The sequence below is a fragment of the Oryctolagus cuniculus genome, chromosome 1 (assembly GCF_964237555.1).
Source record: "Oryctolagus cuniculus chromosome 1, mOryCun1.1, whole genome shotgun sequence".
Lineage (NCBI taxonomy): Eukaryota > Metazoa > Chordata > Mammalia > Lagomorpha > Leporidae > Oryctolagus > Oryctolagus cuniculus.
Genome location: NC_091432.1, coordinates 224449374 through 224475296, shown reverse-complemented (window position 1 = coordinate 224475296; position 25923 = coordinate 224449374). Strand labels below are relative to the sequence as shown.

General features: G+C 46.2%; 1 protein-coding gene across 1 annotated transcript in view; it reads left to right on the top strand.

The window, feature by feature from the left end:
• Positions 1-25923, top strand: part of CDK5RAP2 (CDK5 regulatory subunit associated protein 2) — a 207464-nt gene that overhangs the window by 15238 nt on the left and 166303 nt on the right. Inside the window, exons 3-5 of the mRNA XM_017350098.3 lie at positions 3502-3569; positions 20375-20485; positions 23884-23960. Coding sequence (XP_017205587.3) covers positions 3502-3569; positions 20375-20485; positions 23884-23960 — 256 coding nt within the window. The remainder of the gene's footprint in view (positions 1-3501; positions 3570-20374; positions 20486-23883; positions 23961-25923) is intronic.

Below are 25923 nucleotides of genomic sequence, written 5' to 3'. Positions count from 1 at the left end.
TGAGGCAGGCACAGTGAGGCACTGGGTTAAGACACCACTTGACATACCTGCATCCCATATTGGAGTGCCTGGGATTGAGCCCTGCCTCCATTTCCTATCCAGCTTCCTGCTAACACACCTGAGAGGCAACAGGTGATGGCCCAAGTAGTTGGGTTCCTGCCATCATGTGGGAGACTAGCTAGGGTGGCCTTCTGGGTCCCTGACTTTGGCCTGGCTCAGTCCAGCTATTGCAGGCATTGGGGAGTAAGCCAGTGGATACAAGATTGATCTCTCTCTTTCTCTCTCTCATTCTGCTTTTCAAAAAAAAAAAAAAAAAAAAAAAAAAGAATAAGAGAAGTAGACTCTAGAATGTGAGTGCTTTCTTTGAGGCCTGGGACTAGGCTTTCCTATCTGGGCCCAGAGCCTACCCTGGCCTGGCGCGCAGTAGGTGGTCGGTGTTTTATGTATGTGTTGACTTGCTCTCTGCTAGAGCTGATGTCCTTTAGGCCACCTTTCATGAGTTGGGTTCTTGCTACCAACTCTGTAGGGATTCAGGCAGTGCTTGCGGAACAGAATGACCACGTGGAGGCGGGACACTGAACTGATGACTACATCTGGCACAGGGCTTCTGCTGGGCTCCACTGCTGAGTGGCCTTTGGTGTGCCAAGGCCTTCCAGGCAGCCTCCTGGATCCCACTTGGTGGCTGAGCCCCAGCATTCCTACCTGGGCTTGCCCTTTGGGGGCAAATAGCTGATTAGTCCACAGGAGATGGGCCAGGTCGATAAGCATGTGTCGTGTTTGAGCTGGGTCATGAGGAGACTGCAGTTTGGGTCTTGTGAAACATTCTTCCTAGATTTTATTTCTGAGAAAAGTGAATGCTTTCATGGACGTCTCTGGGTAGTGCTTATAGCGTGTCTGTTGAAATACCTTAGTACTACCTTGACCTGTGCTTTTCTTGCTCCTCTAAAGCGAGCAGATGTGTGCAAAAAGTTGTTTTTATTTTTTGATTCTTTTTTATTATATGAAAGGCAGAGAGAGAGAGAGAGAAAGCAAGCACAAGAGCGAGAGTGAGAGTGCTTCTACCAGCCGTTCACTCCTCAGATGCCTATATTGATGGAGGCAGGGCCAGGCCAAAGCTAACAGCAGTAAGCTCAATCAGGTCTCCCCCATGGGTGGCAGGGACTCGATTACTTAAGCCATCACCTGCCTCCCAGGGTGTGCATTAGCAAGAAGCTGGAATTGGAAGTGGACCTAGGTCCTGGAACCCAGGCTCTCAGGTGTGGACGCAGGTGTCCCAAGCAATGCCTTAATCACTGCGCCAAGTGTCCATCTGGAAGAATTTTTATTTCTGGAGAATACTTTAGCTTGGAGGCTACCCTTGGGTTCTCCTTCGGAACCTGTTGACTTTTACCTTAAGCACAATAAGCCTGGTTTTTCCTCTTCCTGGCCACAGGCAGCTAGAAGCAGTACATTGGAAGGCCTACCCCTTAATTCAGCTGTACCTCTGCTTCACATCAGAATTCCAGGCTAAGCGCTGGAATTCAGCCTTGAACGTGGATCCCATCAAGCTAAAAGACAAACATTTAAACATAAGATCAGTGCTAGGGACAAGGAGGTTGAAGCCGCTGTGACAGAGGATGGGGGCAGGTTAACCCTGCTGTGGAGGAGGTGAGTTGACCACGAGTCTCCTAAGAAACTGATACTGGAGCAGAGACTTGATGAATGAGTGTGACCTAAGCAGGAAAAGGGAGGGGGTGAGCATCCCAGGTGCGGGTGATGGGCTGGCCATCTGAGGAACAGGAAAACACACCCGTGTGTGCTTGGTCTGGTGAGCGGGGCTCTTCACAGTCCTCCCTGCCCGTTGCTGGGCCTCTTTCCTGCGGAGTGGTTTCTGAACACCGTGCCCACTGCCAGCTCTGTGCCTCTGCCAGTGTTTCTCCTGCCTTTTGTCCCTCTCATCTGCCTGCTGCCTCTGTAAGAGCACCACAAAGCTCACGGCCAACTTAGGTGCGCTTTCTTCTTGGAATATCATGTATTCTGCTGCGTTTCATTTGTTCCTGTTGGTTCCTTTTAAAATATCCAGAATCAGACCAGTTCTCACTGATTTGCACTCCTGCCACCCTGGCCCAAAACACCTGCTTCCTGGCCTTGATTTTCCAGTATTCTCCTCACTGGTCTCCTTGTTTCTCTCCAAAGTCTCTTCCATGTGTTCTCAGCAGGGCAGCCAGAGGGAGCCTGTGAAAGCTAAGTCTGACGATGTTACTCCTTGAGTGCCAGCGGCTCCTCAGGCCCTTGAAGAGCCTTCAGGACCATGCATAATCTGCCCCTCTGTGTCTCTGAGCTCCCTTTCTGCTCGGCCTAGTGACCCCTGGGCTCTTCCTCTGGCCCCCTGTGCATGCTGCTCCCTGGAGCTGGGGTACTGTACCCCTAGGCAACAGTCCCTTTCTCTTCAAGTCCCCAGATGTCACCTTCTTGGTGAGCCCCTGCCTGACCATCTTACTGTCCTCACGCCACCCCTGCTGTCCTGATGCGTTTTATTTTTCTCTGTAGCATTTACCTCCTGCTAACATATCACGTAATTACCCTATTATTTGCTTGCCATCTGTCTGCTCCCTTTGGAGTACAGGTTCCATTTGTTTTGTTTCCTGATGCAGTCACACGTAGAAAGGTGCCGAGCAGAAAGCAGCCTCCCAGTGCATCTCCTTAGGAAGAACGAATTCTTTCATTTGCTCAACACCTACGCAGCGCCAGGTGCGCTGCACAGCTTGGTGACATGCGTTCACCTCTCGGTCTGGCCCACTGGGACAGGAAGCTCTGGGGTGCAGATCACCGTTTCCTTCACCATTGTTTCACAGCAAACAGAATGGTGTTTGGTGCAGAGAGGGAGTGTAATGAATGTTTGTAGAGTGAAGGAGGCTGTGGAAAGCTTTTGGTACTGGAAGTCTTTCCTGTCACTCAGAAGCAGGCCCAGCAGTTTCACGCCTGCGTAGACCTGCTTTCGGAGGTGAACTTCTATTGGAACTCAGCCACTTTGTGTAGGGATTGTCTGTGTTTGTGTTACAGCAGGGGTCTTGAGTCGTTGTGACGGATTTTGGGCTTTGCATATGGCCTGTGAAAGCTCAGCTATTTCTTGTCTGGCATTTTAAGGGTGAGGTTGCCAGGCCCTGCTGTCAGGTGAGTCAGGCGAGCTTTGTTTGCTTCACCGACATGTGAAGATGAGACCCTGTTCAGCAAAATGACTTTGTCACGGAGGAGGCACACGTGGGGACAGTCTGCTTTGCCACGTGCCCCGTGTGTTTTCTGTACTCGTCCCCATTCACACACGTTGGGGTGAGTTTAATTTGTGAATATTTGAAATATGAATGCCTTAGAGCTTTCCCTGGACTCAGAGCCGTAAATCACAACCGGCAGAAAGCCCCAGCAGGATACAGTGGGGAAGCTATTCTGTGTTTTTTCCTCTTCGGCGTGATCGGCCATCTGCGTGCCTTGACATTTTCCTATGTCTGTTTCAACTTTCCACAGTGCTTCCAAAGGTGCCAGAAGAAAAGGTGTCTCCCACCAGAGCACGGAACATGAAGGACTTTGAAAACGTAAGTGGAGGTGTGAGTGACTGTCCAGCAGGTCACGGCTGCTGCCTCTGTCCAGCCAGCCCCAGGAGAGAGCTGTGCTTCTTGAAGATGGTCTAAGTTGAATGATGCCCGAGGCAGGACAAGGGCCACGTGTTGTGGGCACTCTCTGTTGTGGCCACTGTTGCTCACACACACAGTGAGCCCTGCTGTTCAAGGGCCAGTTGTGGGTTCTGACGACATCAGCAAGCTTCAGCTTTGGGGGCTTTGGTGCATTTCTGCTACCTGGAAGGTGCGGATCTACCATGGTGCACAGCTGAGGGAGCTCATGTTTGCCAAAGGCCTTGTGTAAGGCACATTTTTATCGGCCCCCATTTAATCCATGCTGCAACTCTCGAAGTGTTTAGCATTATCACCATTTTACAGAGAGGAATCTTAAGGCTAGGAAAGACTCCGTATAGTCATGTAGTAAAGTGTTAGAGGTGAGATTTAAATCCAGGTGTTTGATGATTCCAACGCCATTTTTCTTTGCACTGCGTTGTGCCCCCACCTTGCATTGCATAGGCTCTACCTTTGTTGCTGTTGAATAAAAATGTGAGTAGCCTGTGCCCAGAACCGTGTGTACTTGTCTGAGAATGGATTATCCCCTGACAGATTTGCCTTCCACACTCTGTGTCTGCCAGCATTGTGTCTTTCATTTGTTAACAGAGGGGATTTGTTGTCAAGTCCCAGAAAAATAACGTCATTTTCCCAATTCCAGTTCTCCTTAACAAGTTACCTGTGCAGTGCGCTCATTCATCATGGGAAGAATTAGAGCCTTCTTCATTTGTAACCAAATGAAATCCATACTCTGCAGGACACGGGAGGTATTTATCACAGAGAAGACGGAGGACACAAGAGAAGGGCGCGCCACCATCCCGTCGCTGTCTCCCCAGTTGTCTTTACAGAGCAGAGTGGGGCTGTCTCTGAATTTAATTTAGAATACTCATTACTGCTAATAGTTATCTGCAAACCACCAGTGACCAATTGAAGAAATGACTTGTCAGATCTCTAATGGAAACAAGTAATTTCTGAGCTTTGAGTTGTTATAATTCCAGCTGAACAACTCGATCTGTGCTGTGAGGTCTGGGGCCTCAAACGAATGAGATTTGATTATTCCATATCGTGTATAATTAAAATACGCTCCACTATTAAATGGTTGTTCCTGTTTTATTATAAGAGTAATAATAGCTACTGTTTATTGAGCTGGGCACTTGAAGTGTTAAGCGCTTTATGTACATTACTTTAATATCGGAACAGCACTGTGAGATGAGGAGTTATTTCATTTTTGAAGGGCAGTTTTAAATTTTATTTCTAGATGAGAAAATTGAACAGAATATTAGAATTTTGGTTTCGCATTCTGGTGTGTGCTTTCTGAATCAGAAGGAATCCTGGAATTGAATCCCGCCTGCTTTATTCTTTGTAGGAGAAACTGGGAAACGTGGGGCACCCCTGGCCCTCAGTTTCTCCAGCTTGTAATAGAAGTGGGAAGACAGGCAGGCTGCCTCTAGGAGTGGTTTTGCAGCCTGGTTGCCCCAGGACCTTGGCTGGTAGAGCCAGACTGCATGTTTGTCTACTTCTGCTGGGTGAACTTGGATCAGTCACCATTTAACCTCCCTCTACTTCTGGGTTTTTTATTTTATTTTATTTTAAATTTATTTTTGGGGAAGAGTTACAGAGAGGGAGAGACAGAGAGCTCTTCCCTTTGCTGGTTCATTCCCCAAATGGCAGCTGGGGCTGGGCCAGGCCAAAAAGAAGGAGCCCAGGGCTTCTTCCTGGTCCCCACGTGGGTGCAAGGGCCCAAGCACTTGGGTCATCTTCCGCTGCTTTCGCAGGTGCATTAACAGAGAGCTGGATTGGAAGTGGAGCAGCTGGGTCTGGAACCAGTGCCCATATGGGATGCCAGTATTGCAGGTGGGAGCTTTACCTGCTATGCTACCAGCTCCTTCCTGGTCTTTTTTTTTTGACAGGCAGAGTGGACAGTGAGAGAGAAAGACAGAGAGAAAGGTCTTCCTTTTGCCGTTGGTTCACCCTCCAATGGCCGCCTTGGCCGGCGCACTGCGCTGATCCAATGGCAGGAGCCAGGAGCCGGGTGCTTTTCCTGGTCTCCCATGGGGTGCAGGGCCCAAGAACCTGGGCCATCCTCCACTGCATTCCCTGGCCACAGCAGAGGGCTGGCCTGGAAGAGGGGCAACCGGGACAGAATCCGGCACCCCGACCGGGACTAGAACCTGGTGTGCTGGCGCCGCTAGGCGGAGGATTAGCCTAGTGAGCGGCGGCGCTGGCTCCTTCCTGGTCTTTAAAATGGGCTACTTACTAGAGCTGTTAGGAAGATTATGGGAAGCAGGTGTGCCTAGCTCAGAGTACCTTCCCCGTGTAACTATTTCTCCTTCTCCTTGTTAGTGTTGTACTTGTTACTGTTTTTATTATGTTTTTGATCTTGCCATGCAATTCAAATTTCCCTTGCTCAGATGTGTTCTTGATGCCCTAAGTCCTGTTTTTCTTGAAGGTGAGGGAGAACCTGTGCCAATATGTTGTAGGATTTATATTTTTTCTTTATGACTGTGGTCCTTTGGCTGCTGTTAGGTTTTTATGGCATTAATATTTTTTATTGTAGCATTTTCAAGAGCAAATTCTGAGCTGAAATTGAAATGGCCGCACTGTTCTCAGTGTCTCCCTTTCAGGTCTTTAGAAGTCACTGGAATTTTTCATTTGGCCCAAGCTGTGAAGTGAGGTCTGTAGTGGTCTGAACCTTCTGTGGGATGATCACAGGAAGTGCCCTTGGCATCTGTAGCGAATTCTAGAAGCAGCGTGCATATCAAACAAGGGGCAGAGTCCTCAGGATTTGAAGGGAGAGCTCATGGTTCCTCCTGTGCTAGTCTCGGCTGACTGGGATCTGAGCATCAGGAGTTGCATTTAGCCAGGGTCTTGCCAGACATAACTCCCTCTACTCAGAGTTCCTCCATTCAGTAAACACTTTCAAACACATGCCCCCTTGCCAGGCTGTTCTCTAGGGGTTTGGAGTTTGCAGTGGGTTAAGAGGAGGTCAGTCTGTCTGTCTAGAGTCTCACAGTTTAATTGGGAAGAGATAGGAAGAGAATGCAGTGTGAGGTATGGACATGTAGGGCCAGGGAGTGGGAGCTCTGAACCTGACAGGAGGATTCAGGACGGCCCCCCCGGAGGAGGTGTTGCCTGAGTTGGGTCATCAGGAACAGGTGGGGTTGCCAAGGTGGACAGCCTGGAGAGTGTCCCCGGCATAAGGGCTCACATGCGTAATGCGGAGAGAGGTGTGACAGCATGTGCTGAGGTCAGGAAGCTGTATTCCCTTTGGCTGGAATGCGGCTCTGGAGGGGTCCTGAGGGGAGTGAGACTGTTGAAGCAAGCAGGGGTCAGATCCTGCAGGTTGTGCAGGTTCGTAAATGTTGCTGTCTTGCTTGGTTTTTGCCTCCAAGATGAAAGAGAAGCAGTGATGAATTTTAATCTGGGGAGGAAAACGCCCCATGTTGTGCTTCCAGAAGATCACCCAGGCTGGCTTCTGCCGGGAGAGGATATGGCGGGGAGTGAGGCCGGTGGGCAGGGGCGAGAGGCAAAGCTGCTGCGGTGGTTTGAGCAGAGGGACAAAGGCAGAGCTGAGGGTGTGGAATAAGTCTGAGTGTCAGATCTCTCCTACCCTTTACCTGATACTTGGTGGCCCGGCTGCCTACACAGGGCTGGGGACTTACTCAGGCTTTGAACCCAGGTCTTCTGGCCTGAGAAGGCCTTTCTGTGGCCTGCCACCATGCTGTGCCTGTGACATGTGAAGACCATGTGCTTCCTCTGGGTCTCTAAACTGGTAACCCACATCTCTGTCCTCATTAACTGAGGGCATTGTCCCCTGTGTGGCCTGCTGTTTGTAAGCCAGACTGTCTTGTTGGTTGTTAGGTGATGTCACAGGCCACAGGAGGCCAGGGAGGCAGTGTGTGTAATGGCTGGTGCATATCTCTGCAATTTCTTCTGAATACTAAAATCTTCCCTCTACACTTTTTTTTTTTTTTTTTTTTTTTTTGAGTGAGCATGGAAGACCCTGAATGGAGTATGGCGCATCCAGGCCAGGTGGCTGTCCTGATCAGGATGTGGAAGAGTTTGGCTCTGACTTGACAGGGAGTGCTGCGGATGGCTTTCCCTCTCTGTTAACACTGAAGGAGGGCAGTGCTCAGTGAATCATCATTTATATAATCTCTGACTGTGGAACAGTGCACCTTGTTCCCAATTTCTCCGTGTTAACACCAAAACTGGTGGCTGGCATGGTGGTGCAGTAGGTTAAGCTGCTGCCTGTGATGCTGGTATCCCATATGGGCGCCAGTGTGAGTCCTGGCTGCTCCAGTTCCGATCCAGCTCCATGCTAATGTGCCTGGGAAAGCAATGGATGATGGCCCAAGTGCTTGGGAGACTGGGATGGAGTTCAGCTTGGCCCAGCCCTGGCCAGTGCGGCCATTTGGGGAGTGAATCAGCAGATGGAACATCTCCTTTGTCCTCTCTCTCTCTCTCCCTCTCTCCCTCTCCCCCTCTCCCCCTCCCCCCTCCGCTCTCTTTAACTCTGCCTCTCAAATAAATCTTTTTTTTTTTTTTAAAGAGATTTTATTTTATTTATTTGAGAGACAGAGAGAGGGAGAGACAGAGAGAAGGGTCTTCCATCCGCTGGTTCACTTCTCAAATGGCCACAACAGCGAGAGCTGAGTGGATCTGAAGCCAGGAGCCAGGAGCTTCTTCTGGGTCTCCTATGCGGGTGCAAGGGCCCAAGCACTTGGGCCATCTTCTACTACTGCTTTCCCAGGCCATAAGCAGAGAGCTGGATCAGAAGAGGAGCAGCCAGGACATGAATCGGTGCCCATTTGGGATGCTGGTGCCACAGGCTGAGGCTTAGTCTACTATACCACAGTGCCGGCCTCTCAGATAAACAAATATTAAAAACCCACAGAGTTTTAATGAATATCTTTGTACATGCATCATTTTAGTTATATGATTTTTTTAGGGTGAAATTCCTAGAAATGGAATTTTTACATGTCAGAGGTATTTATTTATTTATTTGAAAGAGTTACAGAGAGAGAGAAGAGGCAGAGAGAGAGAAAGAGAGAGAGAGAGAAATAAAGGTCTTCAGTCCTCTGGTTCCCTCCCCAGGTGCTTCCTTTGGGTCTCCCACGTGGGTGCAGAGGCCCAAGCACTTGGGCCATCTTCTACTGCTTTCCCAGGCCATAGTAGAGAGCTGGATTGGAAGTGGAGTAGCCAGGACTCTAACCGGCACCCATATGGGATGCCAGCACTGCAGGTGGCAACTACCTGCTACACCACCCCGGCAGCCCCCAGAGTTTTAAGTATAAATTTACATGCAACAAACAGCAGGTCCTATAGAGTAGGATCAGTTAAGGAATTGAGAAAACTTAGTGTGGTTGAAAAAATATCCCCACTCGAGTCCCACCTGAGTCTCTGTTCGTCCCTGTCCCTTGCTGCAGGTGCTGCATTTTTGTATTGAGGTCCTTATTCCTTCCTGTTGAAAAATCCTGGTCTCAGCTGAGGCAGTTGGTCACACTGGAGTGTTTTATCTGGTTTGACTGGGAGACTGGCTCTGCAGTATCCGTGTTGTGAGCTGCTTATTCTCAGAGAGCTGCTCCCTCACCTGTACCCTGGCCCTGTTTCTCCCATCTGAAGCTCTCAGGAGCAGCACAGTGTGGGGATGCAACATGGACTTGACAGTGATGAGAGTAGGGTTTTAGGTTGGACCCTGCCACTTACTGACTGGCCTTGAGTGGGTCGTGTCCAGAACTCTTGTGTAAAGTGAGGCTACTGTGGTCTTTCATTCCTACTTGTTACGAATTTCATTCATACTTGTTAGGAGGATTTGATGAGCTGGGCTGTGGAAAGTACCCAGCATGATGCCTGGCACATAGTGGGTACTCAGTAAATGCTGTGTCCCCTTGAATCTGAAGAGTCTTTTCTACCACAGCGACTGCCTCCGGATTTCTGCTCATCAGTTTTCAGCTTCTGCTGGTGTTTCTGTGATGTTTCTTTGACCTTGGAATGAAATCCTGAACTTCGGGGCTGGGAATGTGGTGCAGCGGGATAAAGCCCTGGCTAGCAGCACTGGCATACCATGTGGGCGCTGTGTTGAGTCTCGGCTGCTCCACTTCCGATCCAGCTCCCTGCTAACGTGCCTGGGAAAGCAGTGGAAGATGGCCCAGTCCTTGGGCCCCTGCACCCACGTGGGAGACCCAGAAGAAGCTGTAAGCTCCTGGCTTTGGATCAGCTTAGCTCCTGCTGTTGCACCCATTTTGGTAGTAAACCAGTAGATGGAAGACACCCCACCCCCCGCGCGTCCCGTCTCTACCTCTCTCTGTAACTCTAACTTTCAAGTAAATAAAATAAATCTTAAAAACAAAAAACAAACAAAAAAACCCAGAAATGTTTAAAAGAAAAACTAAGAAATCCTGAACTTCTTGCTGTGGCCTACGAGGCCCTCTGCTCTGTGTGCTCGGCAGCTCCCTGTCTCTCCGAGCTCAGCGTGTTCCTCTCTGCCTTGCACCCAGCCGTGCAGGCTGCTCTTTCTCCACCACACCCAGCTTTGCTGGTGTCAGGACCGTCACCCATGCTTCTCCCTCTGCCTGGGACACTCTCGCCCCCTTCCTTAAATTGGTAGGCGCTCGGGCCTTCTGCCTCAGCTTTAATGCAGCGTCATTAGAGAGGCTGTCCCTAACTCCTTTCCCTAACTCACTCTTCTCTCTTGGGAAGCGTTCAGCACCCTCTTTCCTACCACGGCACTTGCGACTGTCTTAACATGTGTCTCCTCTACTCATTGTCACTCAGCACTGGACTTAGCAAGATGGTAGGCACGTAACAGATATTTGTTGGTTGTGTGAGTGTGTGAGCTTTTTGAGATACTAACCCTGACAATTTATTTGCTTTATCTCAGGGGGTGTTGAGGATTCAGTAACGTGCTAGGGCAGTGCCTGGTCTACAAGGTGTTCAGCAAATGGGAGGGCTGCTGTGATGGTTGTTAATAAAGGGGCAGCAGAGAGCTGCTCACAAGGGTGGGGCTGTGCAGAGCCAGAGTCTTGGGAGAGCAAGCAGTGAGGAGGGCAGGTGAGGCCGAGGGTGGGAGCGCAAGGCCGGAGAGTGGGAAGTGGGGTGCGGGGCCATGGAAGTGGTTGAGGACCAGGTGAGTGCTGTGGTTTTTCCCGGTGGAGATCTCTGCACTTCAGGCCTTGGTGCAGAGCACTTGGAGTCAAGTTTAGCTTATGGCTGGTGGCGCTGTCTGGTCAGTGTTAAAAGTACAGGGCTTCATTTGTGTAGTAGGAGGGCTTCTCACTCAGTGAGTGAACCCTCTGCGTTCCCATACCTCTGCATGTCCTGTCTGTGCCCTCCAAAAGCCTGGCCAGATGGCCGGCTGGGCAGTGTAAATTTTTACAATCTTTTTGAAAGCCATTTGGAAAGAGATTTTGATAGTCATAAAAATGAAATTGCTCTTGAGCCCAGTAATCCATTTTGGGCAGATTTATCCTAGGGAAACAGCCCAATGGCAGGAAGAAGCTCCACTCATGAAGGTATTTGTTGCCACACTGAGTGTAATTGTGACAAATGGGGAACAAGGGAAATTATGTTTTACATCAGTTACCTCTGACTTCTTGCAGCGAGCTTGTGTTGAAGGCATTCCACCAGTGAAGAAGCTGAGGCTGGGGGAGATTAAGTGACTTGCCCACGAGCTGACGTGTTCGGGAGCCTGGAGGAAGGCACATTCAAGCCTGAGCTCCCTGGGTGGGAAGCTTGTGCCCGTTCCACTGCAGCGCCCCGCGTGCAGGAATGCTCAGTAGAGAGATGGTCAGATAATTGGCCGGGACGCAGTTCAGTGGAATTCAGTGATAATGATGTGTAATTTTGCAACAACATGAAAAAATACGTAAGATTTAATATTAAGTGAAAGCCATGGAATTTAACTCACTTCAAATTATGCAAAAAAATCACCCACTTATATTCATGCACAGAAGCTAAAAAAGAGTTTAAAAGAGTTGATTTCATAAGGTGGCTGCATTCCAAGTGTTTGGGGTTTGGTTTTAGAATTCTGTTACTGCTGCAGTATTGTTTGCTAATGAGTAGATATTTCCCCAGTAAGAGTTTTCTTGGGGATTTGAAGACACCAGGGAGAGTCCTGGCATCAGAAACGGATTCCGAAGGGTCCCACTCCCCTTCCTGCCTCACTTAGTGGCTGCTGGCAGAATTCTCTTACGTGCAGTGTTGTTTGCCAGACAGCAACTGTGGGTAGCAAGAGTTCATGCTTTTTGCTATGTCTCAGTGATTCTAACAGTTTTTCTACTTTGAAAGAGGCTAAAAAAAACTAGTGGTGGCCCAAAGATCTGCTTATGGAGGGCTTGAGTGAGAAACGGATTCCCTTTTGAAGGACTTTTTAAAGCCATCCTGTGCTTACTGCGTGCCAGGTGCCAGGCCCTGCCAGGTGCGCCGGCTCATCCAGTTGTCACAACACTCCTGTGCTGTCACTGATTTTATCCTCATTTTACAGATATGCCAGCTGGTGGCCCAAGGCTGTTAAATAATTCTCCCAAGGTCACACGACTCTCAAGCCTGGGGTGTGTAGTGGGCCTCACTGACCCCAGAGCCCGTGCTCTCAGCCCCCAAGGTCCCGGAGAGAAGGGTGGTCTGGGCAGACGGGCTTCGGCGGCTCCTGCAGCCACTGATCACTTTGCTCTAATTTCAGTTGAGTGGGCCAGTGGGAGTTGCACTGGTGCCTTTTTTATGTTGTTGGTTTTGGATTTCCGTCCCCTCTAGTGGCCAGGCAAGGCTGCTGATGGGGTGTGGGGGTCGGAGAAAGCCAGAGGGACTGGCCAGGGCTCTTGCCAGATCTTTCCTGCGCTGAGAGCAGCCCTGTCCAGCTTCAGAGAGCACCACCCCATGGTCATGGTGGGCTCTTCCCACTTCAGATGGCTACAGTTCCACAGTGACGCTTGGCTGCCCAGGACCAAACTGCAGAGGGTACAGCCCTGCGTGAGTGCTTCTGCCCGTGACGGTTCTAAGTCATGTTGAGGGAGTTTTATATTTTAGGCTGTTTATTCCCAGTGTATGATAGGTTGTTTTTGGTTCTTCCACTTCAAGTTTTATGTGTGTGTGTTTTCCCTTGAGCTTGTTTTTCTTATAGGGAAAAGTACATACAAGAAAAACACTCATTAAAGTAGATTGAATTCTGAGGTCCTGAGTTGTCTCAGCCCATCCCTGGCCATTGTGATCACTTGGGGAGTGAAGCAGTGGATGGAAGATCTGTTTCTCTGTGTTTCTCTTTTAAGTAAATAATATTTATATATTTATTTAAAATGCCTTTTAAATAAATAATAATTAAAAATTAAGAAGAGCTGTGTGTTAGAGAGTGACTTGGTGGGGGGTTCTTAGAGTTGGGGACCACATTATGCTGGGTTAGGGAATCCTACATGACTTTTGGTGGCCTGGTGACCAAGCTGAGGTGGAAGGGATGAGACACAGCTACTCTGGCAAGTGCCCTGGGGGAAATTTGCAGGCAGACAAGGGGTTAGAACCAGAAAGAGGCCAGTGAGGCTGGTACGTTGTAGACCATGGAGAAGAAGATCCCTGATGAGGCTGGGAGTGGTGGCAGGGGCCAGGTCCAATAGCACTTCGTGGCTGTGGGCGGGAGTTTGTAGTCTGAGAATGATGGGAAAAAAGTATTGGGGTGCTCAGGCAGGGGAGTGATGTGAAACAGATTTGTCTGACTCTGAAGCTCACGGGGCTCCCATTAAATCTCAGTGCCTCACAGTCTTCAACGCATCTGCCCTTCTAGCCAGCACTGGCTCTTTTGTAACTGTTTTTGTGTTTCAGGCTAGAACATATGGGACCCATACAGCTCCCAGGCTCTCAGACATGGGTTGGGTGCAAAGACGAGTGACCAGTTGATATGGCACAGTGGGGTCACTGGAGGGGTAAGGAAAGTAGAGGGAGGGTGGGGGCACTTAGAAGGGGTCCTTAGGCCAGCTCTATGTGGCCACTCAGAGGAAACTTTGTTAGGGAAGTGATGAGAACCAGAGAAGTGGCCTTTGTGGAAAAGATGGTGCTTGTATTTCATTTTATTCATTTGGGCCTGTTTGGCGTTTGCCTGACCTTCTGAAGGCATATTTTTTTTTTCGCTTTATTTTTCTTAAAAAGCTTCTTTATCTATAAATAGGACAAATGTTCTTTCAAAGGTTGCTGAGAATTTTAGCATTGTCTACAATGTGAACATTCTAAGCAACCTCCATAAATATTTTATTGGTCGCTGAGTAATAGAATAAGGTTTCTCTTTATAGGAAGCATCTGGCAGGGTGAACTTTTTGTTTGAAAGAATGTTTTATGTGCTGTTTCCTTAAAATATTTAAAAGGCGGCTTTAATGAACCTACCAATTGTTTCTTGTTAGCCACCAAATTGAAACCTTAAGTATTAACAAGAGAGCTAAGGCAGACAGTTCGAAAATATACTCAGTGTGGAATAGGCCTGTCATTTTCTTGTATTCAGTTCTGAAAGTGTGTTTATTAAAAAGAAATTATATGCTGTTAAATTATTTTTTAAGTGTTGAACAGAATAATCAATGAGAATGCATTAGCATCCGGGTGTAGCTATTCATATTTTGCTATCTTCCATTTTAGTTTTTAAAATCAACTTTATTGAGGCATAATTTACATAAAATTAAATTCACTCCTTTTAATTGTTGGATAAATTTTGACAAATGTTTACTCCTTTAGAATGACTGTCAGCCACAAGTATATGATGTTTAAAATACAAGTGTGCAGTTCTAGGTTCATGTAACCATCATCACGACCAGAATGTACCACAAGATTCCCCTGTGTTGCCTCTTTGTGGTCAACCCTTCTCTTTGCCTCAAACCTCTGGCAGCTGCTGCACTGTTTTCCATGCCTGTAATTTTGCTTTTCCCGGAATGTCATAGAAATGGAATCATAGAGTCATGTGCTCTTGCGCTCTCCTCTCAGTGTAGTGTCTGCATTCATTCATGTCGTGTGTGTCCCAGTTGCTGGGTACTGCCCATCATGTGGATGTGCGCTCTTTATCCATTCTCCCTTGGGCTAGTCTGAGTTGCTCAGCTTATATGCAGAGAGTCGTATGCATTATTCCCTTGCCCTTTGAGTTGCCACGGGATCTTTACTGATATACCCTCTTTTATTCTTAGACTGGTAGTTTGTGTTTGTTTTTCTTTGCCAGTCTTGCCAGAGGTATATCAATTTCATTGATCATTTGAAAGAACCAACTTTTAAAATTGATTTTTCTCTTTTCTATTTCATTGATTTCTACCCTTATGTTTTTTATATCCCTCGTTCTCCTTGTTTTGGATTTATTTTGCTCTTCTGGTTTCTTGAGATGGAATCTTAGATGGTTGATTTGAGACCTTTCTTCTTTTGCAAACCATTTGTTAGTATAAATTTCCCCCTAGGCATTGACTTAACTGCATCCTGCAGATTTAGATTTATTGTATTTTCAATCTCGTTTAATTCAAAATGTCTCCTAATTTCCCTTGAAACTTCCTCTTTGTTTAGAAATGTGTTATTTCATGTCAGCATATTTGGGGATTTTCAGTTTTCTTTCTGTTACTGATTTTTGGATTAGTTCCACAATGGCTGGAGAACATAGTGTGGTCTTAGTTCCTCTGGATTTGTTAAGGTTTGTTTTATGACCCAGGATATCTTGGTGAATGTTCCTTGCTGACTTGAGTTATTGGGTAGAGCGTTGTGTGGCTGTAAATTAGGCCCTGTTGCTTGATGGTGTTGTTCAGTCCTTCTGTTTTCTTGTTGATTTTGGTCTACTTTTTCTGTAGACTAAGGAGAGAGGAGTGTTGATGTCTCCAACTATTATTGTAGACTTGCACATTTCTCCTTTTAGTTCTGTCAGCTTTTACTTTAGGAGTCTGAAGATATAATTTTAGGTGTATATACACATTAGGTTTGTTATGTTATTTTCATCACTATGTGATATTTTTCTTTATCCCTGATTTTTTTTTTTTTGCTCTAGAGCTTATAGTTTCTGGTATTAATAGCCCCTAGCTTTCTTTTAACTAGTGTTTACATGGTATATCTTTTTCTATTCTTTTACTCTTACCGAACCTCTTATATTTAAAGTGAGTTTCTTATATGTAGCATTTAGTTGTTTTTTATTTTTTAAACTTTTTAAAAAAGATTTATTCATTTATTTGAAAGTCAGAGTTAGAGAAGGAGAGGCAGAGAGAGAGAGAGAGAGATCGATCGATCGATCGATCTTCTATCTGCTGGTTCACTCCCCAATTGGCCACAACAGCTGGAGCTGCACCGATCTGAAGCCAGGAGCCAGGAGCTTCTTCCGGGTCTCCCATGAGGGTGCAGGGGCCCAAGGACTTGGCCATCTTCTACTGCATTCCCAGGCCATATTAGAGAGCTGGATTGAGCAGCCAGGACTCGAACCAGTGCCCATAAAGGATGCCAGCACTAGAGGTGGTGGCTTTACCCACTATGCCACAGCGCCAGCCCCTAAACTTTTTAAAAAAGATTTTATTTATTTATTTGAGAGATGAAGTTACAGACAGAGAGAGGAATCTTCCATCCACTGTTTCATTCCCCAAATGGCTTCAATGGCTGGAGCTAGGCTAATCTGAAGCCAGGAGCCAGGAGCTTCTTCCAGATCTCCCACATGGGTGCAGAGGCCCAAGCACTTGGACTATCTTCTACTGCTTTCCCAGGCCATAAACAGAGATCTGGATCAGAAGAGGAGCAGCCAGGACATGAACTGGTATCCATATGGGATGCTGGCACCACAGGCAGAGGCTTAGCCTACTATGCCACAGCACCAGATCTATAGTTGGCTTTTTAAAAATTCATTGTATTTTGTGTATTTTTCCATTTACATTTAACGTATATCAAAGCGTTTGATTTAGACCCACCATTTTCTTACTTATTTTCTATTTTTTCTTCCGCTTTCCATTCTTCTCCTTCCCCTTTCAAACCTCTCTTGGATTATTTGAATTATTTTAATAAATTTATTTGTTTTTGAGCATATCTCTTTGTATAGGTTATTTTAAAAAATATGAAAAGCATTTTGTGATTGCTTTAGAGATTATTGTAGGTATGTGTTTAACTTTTTACTTCACCATAAGTAAAATATAAAAATGTTACCATCGGTATCTTTAAATATGCATGTTATCAATGTAGATTAAAACTTGACCAGGCTGTGTTACAACTTTGCTTTCAACTGTGATCCCTGTTTTAAAGAATTGTGGATTTTTCAGTTGAATTGCTCGTCTAGTGATCTCAATGTTTACCGTGAGGTTTTCTCTTCCTTCATTTCCGAAGTTTCACGTTTCCCTCTGGTATCATTTCCCTTTGGTTTCTGGAGCTTCCTTTATCATTTCTTTGAGAGGGTCTGTTGGCATGAGTTCATTTACTTCCCCTTTATTTGAGAGTGTCTGTATTTTACTTTTGTTCCTCAAGAATGACTTTAGTGGATACAGACTTCTAGTGCAGCAGTTTCTTTCGGCAGTTAATGATTATGTTTCACTTCTTCTGGCCTCTGTAATTTTCCTTGTTTGTTTGTTTGTAATTATTTGTTTATTTACTTATTTGAGAGGCAGAGAAAGAGTGAGAGCTCCCATTTGCTGGTTCAGTCCCCATATGCCCTCAGTGGCTAGGGCCAGGCTGAGGCTAAAGTCAGGAGCTGGAACTCAATCTAGTTCTTCCATGTGGGTGGCAGGAATCCGACCGTGTGAGCATCATCTTCTCCCTCCAGGATGTGCGCTCAGCAGAGAACTAGAAATAGGAGCAGAGCCGGGGCTTGGACCCAGGCATGGAGGATGCGGGTGTCCAGCTGGCATCCTAACCACTGTACCAAGTGCCTGCCCTTACTGCTTTCTCTTTAAGTTCACTCCATGTTTTGAGCTTATCTAGTCTACTTGTACTTTTCAGTTTTAAAATTTCTGTGTGTGTTTTTATATTTTTTGTTTCTTTGCTGGAATTTTCTATCTTCTCATTCATTTTTTTTAAAAGATTTATTTATTTATTTGAAATGCAGAGCAGCCGGGCCTGGAACTGGCACCCATACGGGATGCTGGCACTGCAGGCTGCAGCTTTACCTGCTACGTCACAACGCTGGCTCCTGTTCCTACTCATTTGAAGACTGGCCATCCTTAAGTCTTGCAGCATAGTTGTATGTATTGCAGACATCTTAATCACTCAATTTTTTATCCTGTTACAGTTGAGTCAATTTATTTCCTTTCATAAGAACCTTTAAGATTAGTTCTATTATCTTTTTTTTTTTTTTTTAAGTAGCAGAAGAAACAGCCTCAAAGAGGTAGCAGTTCTAGGATTGCACTTGAGAGAAAGTGTTAAAATCAAACTTACTGTTGTTTCTGAGGTCTCTGGTCTTTCTGTCTTACCACTGAAGACTGAGCTTGCCTGGTGGTGACTTTGAGAACAGAAAGGGAATGACAGATGCATGACACACCGTGTCTTCACAATTCAAATAGCCTTAAAGGACGCATTCCTCAATTACTACTTTAAATTTATTTTATCTTTTTATTAGAAAATTTATACGGTGCACATTTCAGAAGGGAAAGCAGGTATGCCGCATACTTTCTGAGGCATACCGTGACACCAAGCACATGAGCATGTGTTCCTAGGCCCTGCCCTCTCTGAACTATCAGTATTTATTATGGTCATCACTCAGTGCAGTGGATCCCCGAAGCTTATTCTTTCCAGCTGAAACTTTGGACCCTTTGTCCAGCATCGCCCGTTTTTCCACCCTTTCCCCCTCCCTTGCCCTTTGCTAGGATGATAACCAGCCTTAGATAATGTTCTGAACCACAGTGTTTTAATTTAACAGTTCCTCTTAGAGATAATTTCCTATGAGTACACAAAATGGTTTCTTTTTTTTTTATGAGTCCAAGATATTTCATTGAGTGGGCAGGCATACTCTGTGGACCAGTTGACTTTTAAGAATTTAAATTAAACATGGACTGTTTGATTTTAAAAGCTCTTAAAATTGGCATATACCGTACACAAAAAAATCATGTGTGAATGCTCTAATGAATTTAATAAGAAAGAATGAACTCCGGAGCTTTGACCAGGAACAAGACATGGAACATTTCGTGGCTCCTCCCAAACACTGTCCACTTTCCCTCCCCAGGGTAACCATCGCCTGGACTCATTTAAGATCCTCCCTAGACTGTGCCTCTGTCATTCTCTTTGCAGTGGTGCTGAGGAGGGGCAGTCGTCTTTTCACAAGGCAGAGACTCAAAGATATGTGAAGCAAAGAGAACTTGTGGGGGATGGTGGTAGGATTTTGAAAAACATTGAGGTTTTGAAACATGTGTTAGGAGAGTGCTTTAGTGTGTAGGCAGCATCTGTTCGTGGTGTTAGGTTATCCTGCTCAGAAAAGCTTGCTTGATGAAGCCAAACAAAACACTGGGTATTTTCCATAGGCCCGAGGGCAGAGTCTGGTCCCTGGAGTCAGGCAGCAAGACAGGAATCTTGGGTCTCTACCCTGGGTGTAGCGGTGTTGTTCTAGGGACCCAGATGTATGGGTTCATGATCTAGCTCAGTGCTTGGTTATGTAGTCGGTTCCCAGTAATTGTCAGTTCTCTAATATGCCTGTTACCCATCCACTTTTTTATTTTCACAAATTTGAAACCTGTGGAAACGTTGCAAAACAGTACAACAAACATCCATGCACTCTTCTTCTAGATTCTCCAACTCATATTTTTCTACATTAGCTTGATCTCTGTTCCCCTCCCTCCCCACTCATTACGGTCATTGCATTTATCCTAACAGAGCACCCTTAAGTTCTTCAGCAGGTCACAATTGCAGTGTTGTAATCTAATATAACTTTGTTATTCAAATTTTCCCCAATTGTCATGGAGAATTATTATTATTTTTTATTTGAGATTCCATTGCACTTAGTGGTCAGGCCCTTTAACCTCCATTTAGTTGACTATTTTTGCCTTAAGATTTTCATTAAGATTTTTGAATAGTTCAGGCCTTGTTGTGGTGTGGAATGCCTTTCAATCTAAATTTGTCTGATTGAGTCCTCTTGACCAGCCACAGGCTAACAGTTGTGGACAGCAGCTCTTCAGGTGGAGTGGTGTCCCCTGTAGGATTTATGTCAGATTACTTTCAGGAAGCCCTTGGCTTCCGTCAGTGGGGATAACAGTGTATTCCATGATGACTGTGGTATTTGCAAGTTCTCCACATTGTAAAGCTGCCTTTTCCTTTGTAATTAGGAAGCTGTGGTGTGATATCTTGCAGCCGTGAACAGAGGTTCTCCCGTGGTTTTCGTGTAATGCTGTCAGTATTGATGAGTCTTGCTCAGATAGTTGTGATGCAGAGACTGTGGAATGGGGATTTTCTCTTCCATTACTCTTCTAGGTTTATTAACTTTATTTTTAAATTTTTGGTAAAGCAGCAATTTTCCTCTTCCTTTCCTTTTCTTTCTTTACTTGGTCACTTGCTATCAGTGTGAACTCGTGGGTTCTTTCTTCGTTCATTATTCATTCCTGTCGTCATTCATTTTGATGCTGAAATTGTCCCGAGTCTGGTGAGTGAGTCAGTAACTGCTTGATTCTTCTGGAGTGGTGCAGTTGTGGCAAAGGTAAGTGCCCCCTGCAGGGTTGAACACCTGAATCCATCTGGTGTCCTGGGAAGCTGCGGGCATTCATCTAGGTCCTGCCTGTTGGACCCTCTACTTTGTTGTTGTTGTTGTTGTTCACTTAAACGTCACTTCTGTGCTTGTTTTCCAGCAAATCACTGAATTGAAGAAAGAAAACTTTAACCTAAAACTCCGCATCTATTTCCTCGAGGAAAGAATGCAGCAAGCATTTGATGGCCCCACGGAGCACATCTACAAAACTGTGAGTAGCCCACTTCTCACTGCTGCCCCTGTGTCTTTTCCTATAGACGTCCCAAGCAGAAATTTGATTAGTATTTGTTCTCAGATTTAGTGCGATTGGTTAGACCTGCTTTCACTTAGTTTGCACTGAGTATGAGGAGCATAAGGATACAAGGATGACCTTAATACTAAGCCAGGAGGTACATGATTGACTTTTTAAATAAGGATTTATTTATTTATTTATTTATTTTTTGACAGGCAGAGTTAGACAATGAAAGAGAGAGAGACAGAGTGAAAGGTCTTCCTTCCATTGGTTCACCCCCTAAATGGCCACCATGGCTGGCATGCTGCGCCGATCCGAAGCCAGGAGCCAGGCGCTTTCTCCTGGTCTCCCACGTGGGTGCAGGGCCCAAGGACTTGGGCCACCCTCCACTGCCTTCCCAGGCACAGCAGAGAGCTGGACTGGAATTGGAGCAACCAGGACAGAACTGGTGCCCCAACTGGGACTAGAACCCGGGGAGCCGGTGCTGCAGGCAGAGGCTTAGCCTAGTGAGCCATATAAAGATTTATTTACTTCTTTGAAAGGTAGAGTTACAGAGAGGCAGAGGCAGAGAGAGAGAGAGAGAGAGAGAGAGAGAAAGGTCTTAGATTTGCTGGTTCACTCCCCAGATGCCCACAACAGCTAGAGCTGTGCCGATCTGAAGCCAAGAGCTTCCTTCAGGTCTCCCACATGGGCGCAGGGGCCCAAGGACTTGGGCCATCTTCTACTGCTTTCCCAGGCCATAGCAGAGTTGGATCAGAAGTGGAGCAGCTGGGGCTCAAACTGGCGCCTATATGGGGCCACTTGATTAACTTTTAAAGAAGTCTTTTATGCTCTTGAAATTCAGAATTCTGATCTGCTGTCCCAATTGCCTTTGAATAATTATTTAGAAACAGGCAGTGGGATGGCTTTGGAACTGAATCCTACTGTTACCAACCAACTCCTGTAACTTTAGGCAGGTCGCTCTGCTCTCTGAGCTGGCTTGCAGAGTGAGAATCCCTGTGTCACAGGGTTATTTGTGTGGATTAAAATGAGATGACAGATGAAAAGCTGCACACACAGTGAACGCATGACAATTATCATCATTGTCTTGTCGAGGCTTCTGTGGCTGCCCAGTGTTAGGACTGTCAGTTTTCCTGTGATCTAACTCTTTTGTATTCCTGTGTGCTTGCTTATGACTGTCAGAAAAAGAGTCTGTTCCCATTTGAAGTCTTGACCTGGAGGTCTTTGTCTGAAAACAAACCTTGGTTCTGAAAGTTGAAAACAGAACTTGGCTTTCTTGAAAAGACATGAGTACAAACAATATTTCAGTGCCCATTTCGTGGCTTTTTTCTGGTAGATTAGCCCCTGGCCTGGGAATTTTTCCACTTTTTTCTCCTCTGAAGTTTGTACCAGTGGAAACTTTTGAAGGAGGAAAAAGAACTCTCCCTGAGTTTCAGCACTTGGGCGTAAATGAAACTTGTCTTGACGAGGGATCGGACTGTACTTCTGAGCCTTTGCAAGAACCGAAAAGTTCCTGTGTCCCCGAGGACACAGTTGTTTGGTTCTGCGTGGGGTGGACAGGCCATGAGGATGCCCGTTTTCCTGGAAAGGGAGTGCTGAAACAGTCCCAGTTCACGGGAAACCCTTTTCTGTGTAACATGTGTCCATGCATCTGAGACCATCCCACGTAGCCAGTGCGTGCTCATGCTCTCACTCCTCCATTCCACAGACACTTCCCAAGAGCTTGTGACGTTACCTTATTCTACTTTTCAGCCCTGTGCATTGGGGATGCCCCCGTTCTTCCAGGGGAAGAAGCCGAGGCTCGGGGGATCTTAGCTTCTCTGATGTCTGTAGCTGCTCTGCGGGGCGGGTGTCGAGCCCAGCTCTGCTGCCTGTGCACTGCACTGTTCCAGCTGCTTCTTCCCCTTGTCTGATTAGATGGCCCGAGTTAGTACCCCCCACCTGCTTTTTCCCCCCCAGTTTAAGTTTTTGGGTAAGTACACATGGCTCAGAATTCAAAACACATAATAGGTTTACACTGAAAAGACTTTCTTCCACCCTTGTCTCCTGGTCCCCTAGATCTAACCAATGTTATCCATTCCTCACACAAAGGAATTCTATGTACATGCAAGTGTGTATAAGTGTATGTGTGTAAATGCCCTTCTTACATAAACATAAGCATGTTTTGTTCTCTACCTTGCTTTATTTGCTTAAAAACATCTTCCCTTAATAGTCATTTAAGAACTTCCTCACTCTTCTTTATAGCTTCATGGTATTCCGTCCTGTACTTAGAAGGCATCCTGACTTTTGGTTCAGGAATTGCTGGAATATAAAATATATACTTATATATAATACAGTTTATATATGTTTTTATAAATTGAGATACTGCCTTGAGAAAAATAGTCTAACGGACATGCTCTCCTCCTGGGAAAGGGCAGAGGCAGAATTTGAACCACGTCTTCCCGGTCCCATGATGCTTCCATTTTGGCTGCACTTCTCAACCTGAAGGATGTGCTGCACCAACACGACGTGGCATGTGTTTGGAGTGGAATATAAAATAGACAGGTTATGAAAAGAGGAGAGAGATTTTGGAGAAAACTTGGATTTACAGTGATTTTCTTGCAAGCTATGCACCTAGCCCTCCTGTCTGTACTCCATGTATTCATCTAATATTCCATCTGGGGGATGTTTGTGGATAAGTGTGAGCAACCCACCACCGCTCTGTTGTCTCCTGTTGTGTTCCATCTGCCAAAGACTCTGTTTTTGGATTCTCACGTTGAGTTGCAAGCCCAAGGCTGTGAGTGACTCCCTTTGTTCCAGTGGGTGAGGAGAACACTGGTCTCCCTGCAGACAGCTTGCCCTGTGTGATTGTGGCTTTTTTGTGAGCACCCCAAAATCTTACATTGAAATGAGATGGGTAGTGATGTGGCCTCCTATTTTTCTACCCATATGTTTTATTTTTTTAAGCTGTAACACGCTCCTACTGCTACAACCACCACATGCGTGATTGTAAACAACCAGAAATAATTGCTTTGGAATGGTGAAAGCAAACTGCAGAACTGCTTGTAAATTTGCCTGGTGGAAGGCAAACACTTTTTAAATCAGCCTCACTTGTGTGACATTTACGCCTTGATATTTGAATGCTCTGGCTGTTAGAGGCTTGGAACATTTACATAATTGTTCCAAGTCTCCAGAAATCCAGGGCTTTCTTTCGAGACCACCAGTGCTTAATAATCCCCTTTTCTCTGTGCCCCGAGGCTAGTGAGGTTTTTGAATCTGACATCTGCCCGTTACAGGCATCGCCTAGTTAGCCTGTGCTGCAGGCACTTTCCCCGCTGCCATGAGGCACAGATCCTGTGTTTAAGCTCTTTCTTTTCCTTCCTCCTCTCACCTGGAAGAACATTGAGCTCAAGGTGGAAGTGGAGAGTCTGAAGCAGGAGCTCCAGGAGAGAGAGCGGCTGCTCATCAAAGCCTCGTGAGTACCCGTCATCCTGCCCAAAGCTTACAGATTGCCGGGGCTTCCGGTGCTGGCTGCCTGCTTGGTCAGAACAGGACCCAGGGCTTTCCTGAGCCTCTGGCTTTCCAGCGGGGCTCTGAGGCCCCCAGGGAGGGTTTTGTTTCTATTTAATTTCCAGCTTTTACAGCACAAAAGACTTAGGGGAAATGAGCTGGATTGGATCCCAAGTGTCCCGCAGTGTGAATCGTCACAAAGCCAACTGTGGAGCCACCTCCAGACCCGGGTGCAGAGCCTTCCCAGCTCCCGGAAGTCCCCTGTGGCCTCCAGAACTTACCTTTCTCGCCAGAGATACTGGGCACTGTTTGGATCCATGTCCCAGCAAGTCCTGAGTTCTGCCAGTTTCTGAACTTTTAAATGAAATTTCCAATGTGTACTTGTCCATGTCTGGCTTCTTTCCTTGGCATTGAATCTGTGAGGTTTATCTGTGGTGCCTATTGTATCGGTAGTCCATTCATTCTTTTTTTTTTTTTTTTGACAGGCAGAGTGGACAGTGAGAGAGACAGACAGAGAGAAAGGTCTTCCTTTTGCTGTTGGTTCACCCTCCAATGGCTGCCGCGGCTGGCGCGCTGCGGCTGGCGCACCGTGCCTATCCGATGGCAGGAGCTAGGTGCTTCTCCTGGTCTCCCATGGGGTTCAGGGCCCAAGGACTTGGGCCATCCTCCACTGCACTCCCGGGCCACAGCAGAGAGCTGGCCTGGAAGAGGGGCAACCGGGACAGAATCCGGAGCCCCGGCCGGGACTAGAACCCAGTGTGCCGGTGCCGCAAGGCAGAGGATTAGCCTATTAAGCCGCGGCGCCGGCCTCCATTCATTCTTATTGCTGTCAAAACCTAGGGGACTTGAAGGGTCCTGGAGGGAGAGGCAGGGAGGTGGAAGGTGGAGCTTCAAGCAGAATAACTTGTTAAAATGGAAACCTATTATATGTACTAGAATTCTTTGTGATGTTTTGTTTGGAAAGGATTCTAGAGCTTAAAAAACATTTGAAAATGAAAGTTTTCATTAGTTCAGTCATTTGTTCAAACACATACAGAGTGAGCATCTCTCATCCAGAAATCTGAAATGCTTCCAAATCTAAAACTTTGTGTCACCATGCAGTCTGACCTTAGGAGAGATCACATCAGCACACAGGTGCACTAACAATAATGCATAAAATTATCTCGAGGCCATGTATATATGACACATAAGTGAATTTCACATTTAAACTTGGGCCCCATTCCCAAATAATCTCATTGCATATATGCAGATATTTCATTTCTTTTCTTTTCTTTTCTTTTCTTTTCTTTTCTTTTCTTTTCTTTTCTTTCTTTCTTTCTTTCTTTCTTTCTTTCTTTCTCTCTTTCTCTCTTTCTCTCTTTCTCTCTTTCTCTCTTTCTTTCTCTCTTTCTTTCTCTCTTTCTCTCTTTCTTTCTCTCTTTCTTTCTCTCTCTCTTTCTTTCTCTCTTTCTTTCTTTCTCTCTTTCTTTCTTTCTCTCTCTCTCTTTCTTTCTCTCTCTCTTTCTTTCTTTCTTTCTTTCTTTCTTTCTTTCTTTCTTTCTTTCTTTCTTTCTTTCTTTCTTTCTTTCTTTCTTTCTTTCTTTCTTTCTTTCTTTCTTTCACAGGCAGAGTGGACAGTGAGAGAGAGAGACAGAGAGAAAGGTCTTCCTTTGCTGTTGGTTCACCCTCCAATGGTCGCTGTGGCCAGCGCGCTGCGGCTGGTGCACCACGCTGATCTGATGGCAGGAGCCAGGTGCTTATCCTGGTCTCCCATGGGGTGCAGGGCCCAAATACTTGGTCCATCCTTTACTATTCTCCCAGGCACTTTAGCAGGGAGCTGGATTGGAAGCAGAGCAGCCGGGACTTGAACTGGAGCTCGTATAGGATGCTGGTGTTGTAGGCAGTGGCTTTACCTGCTATACATACAGAGTGGGAGAAGAGAGAAATCA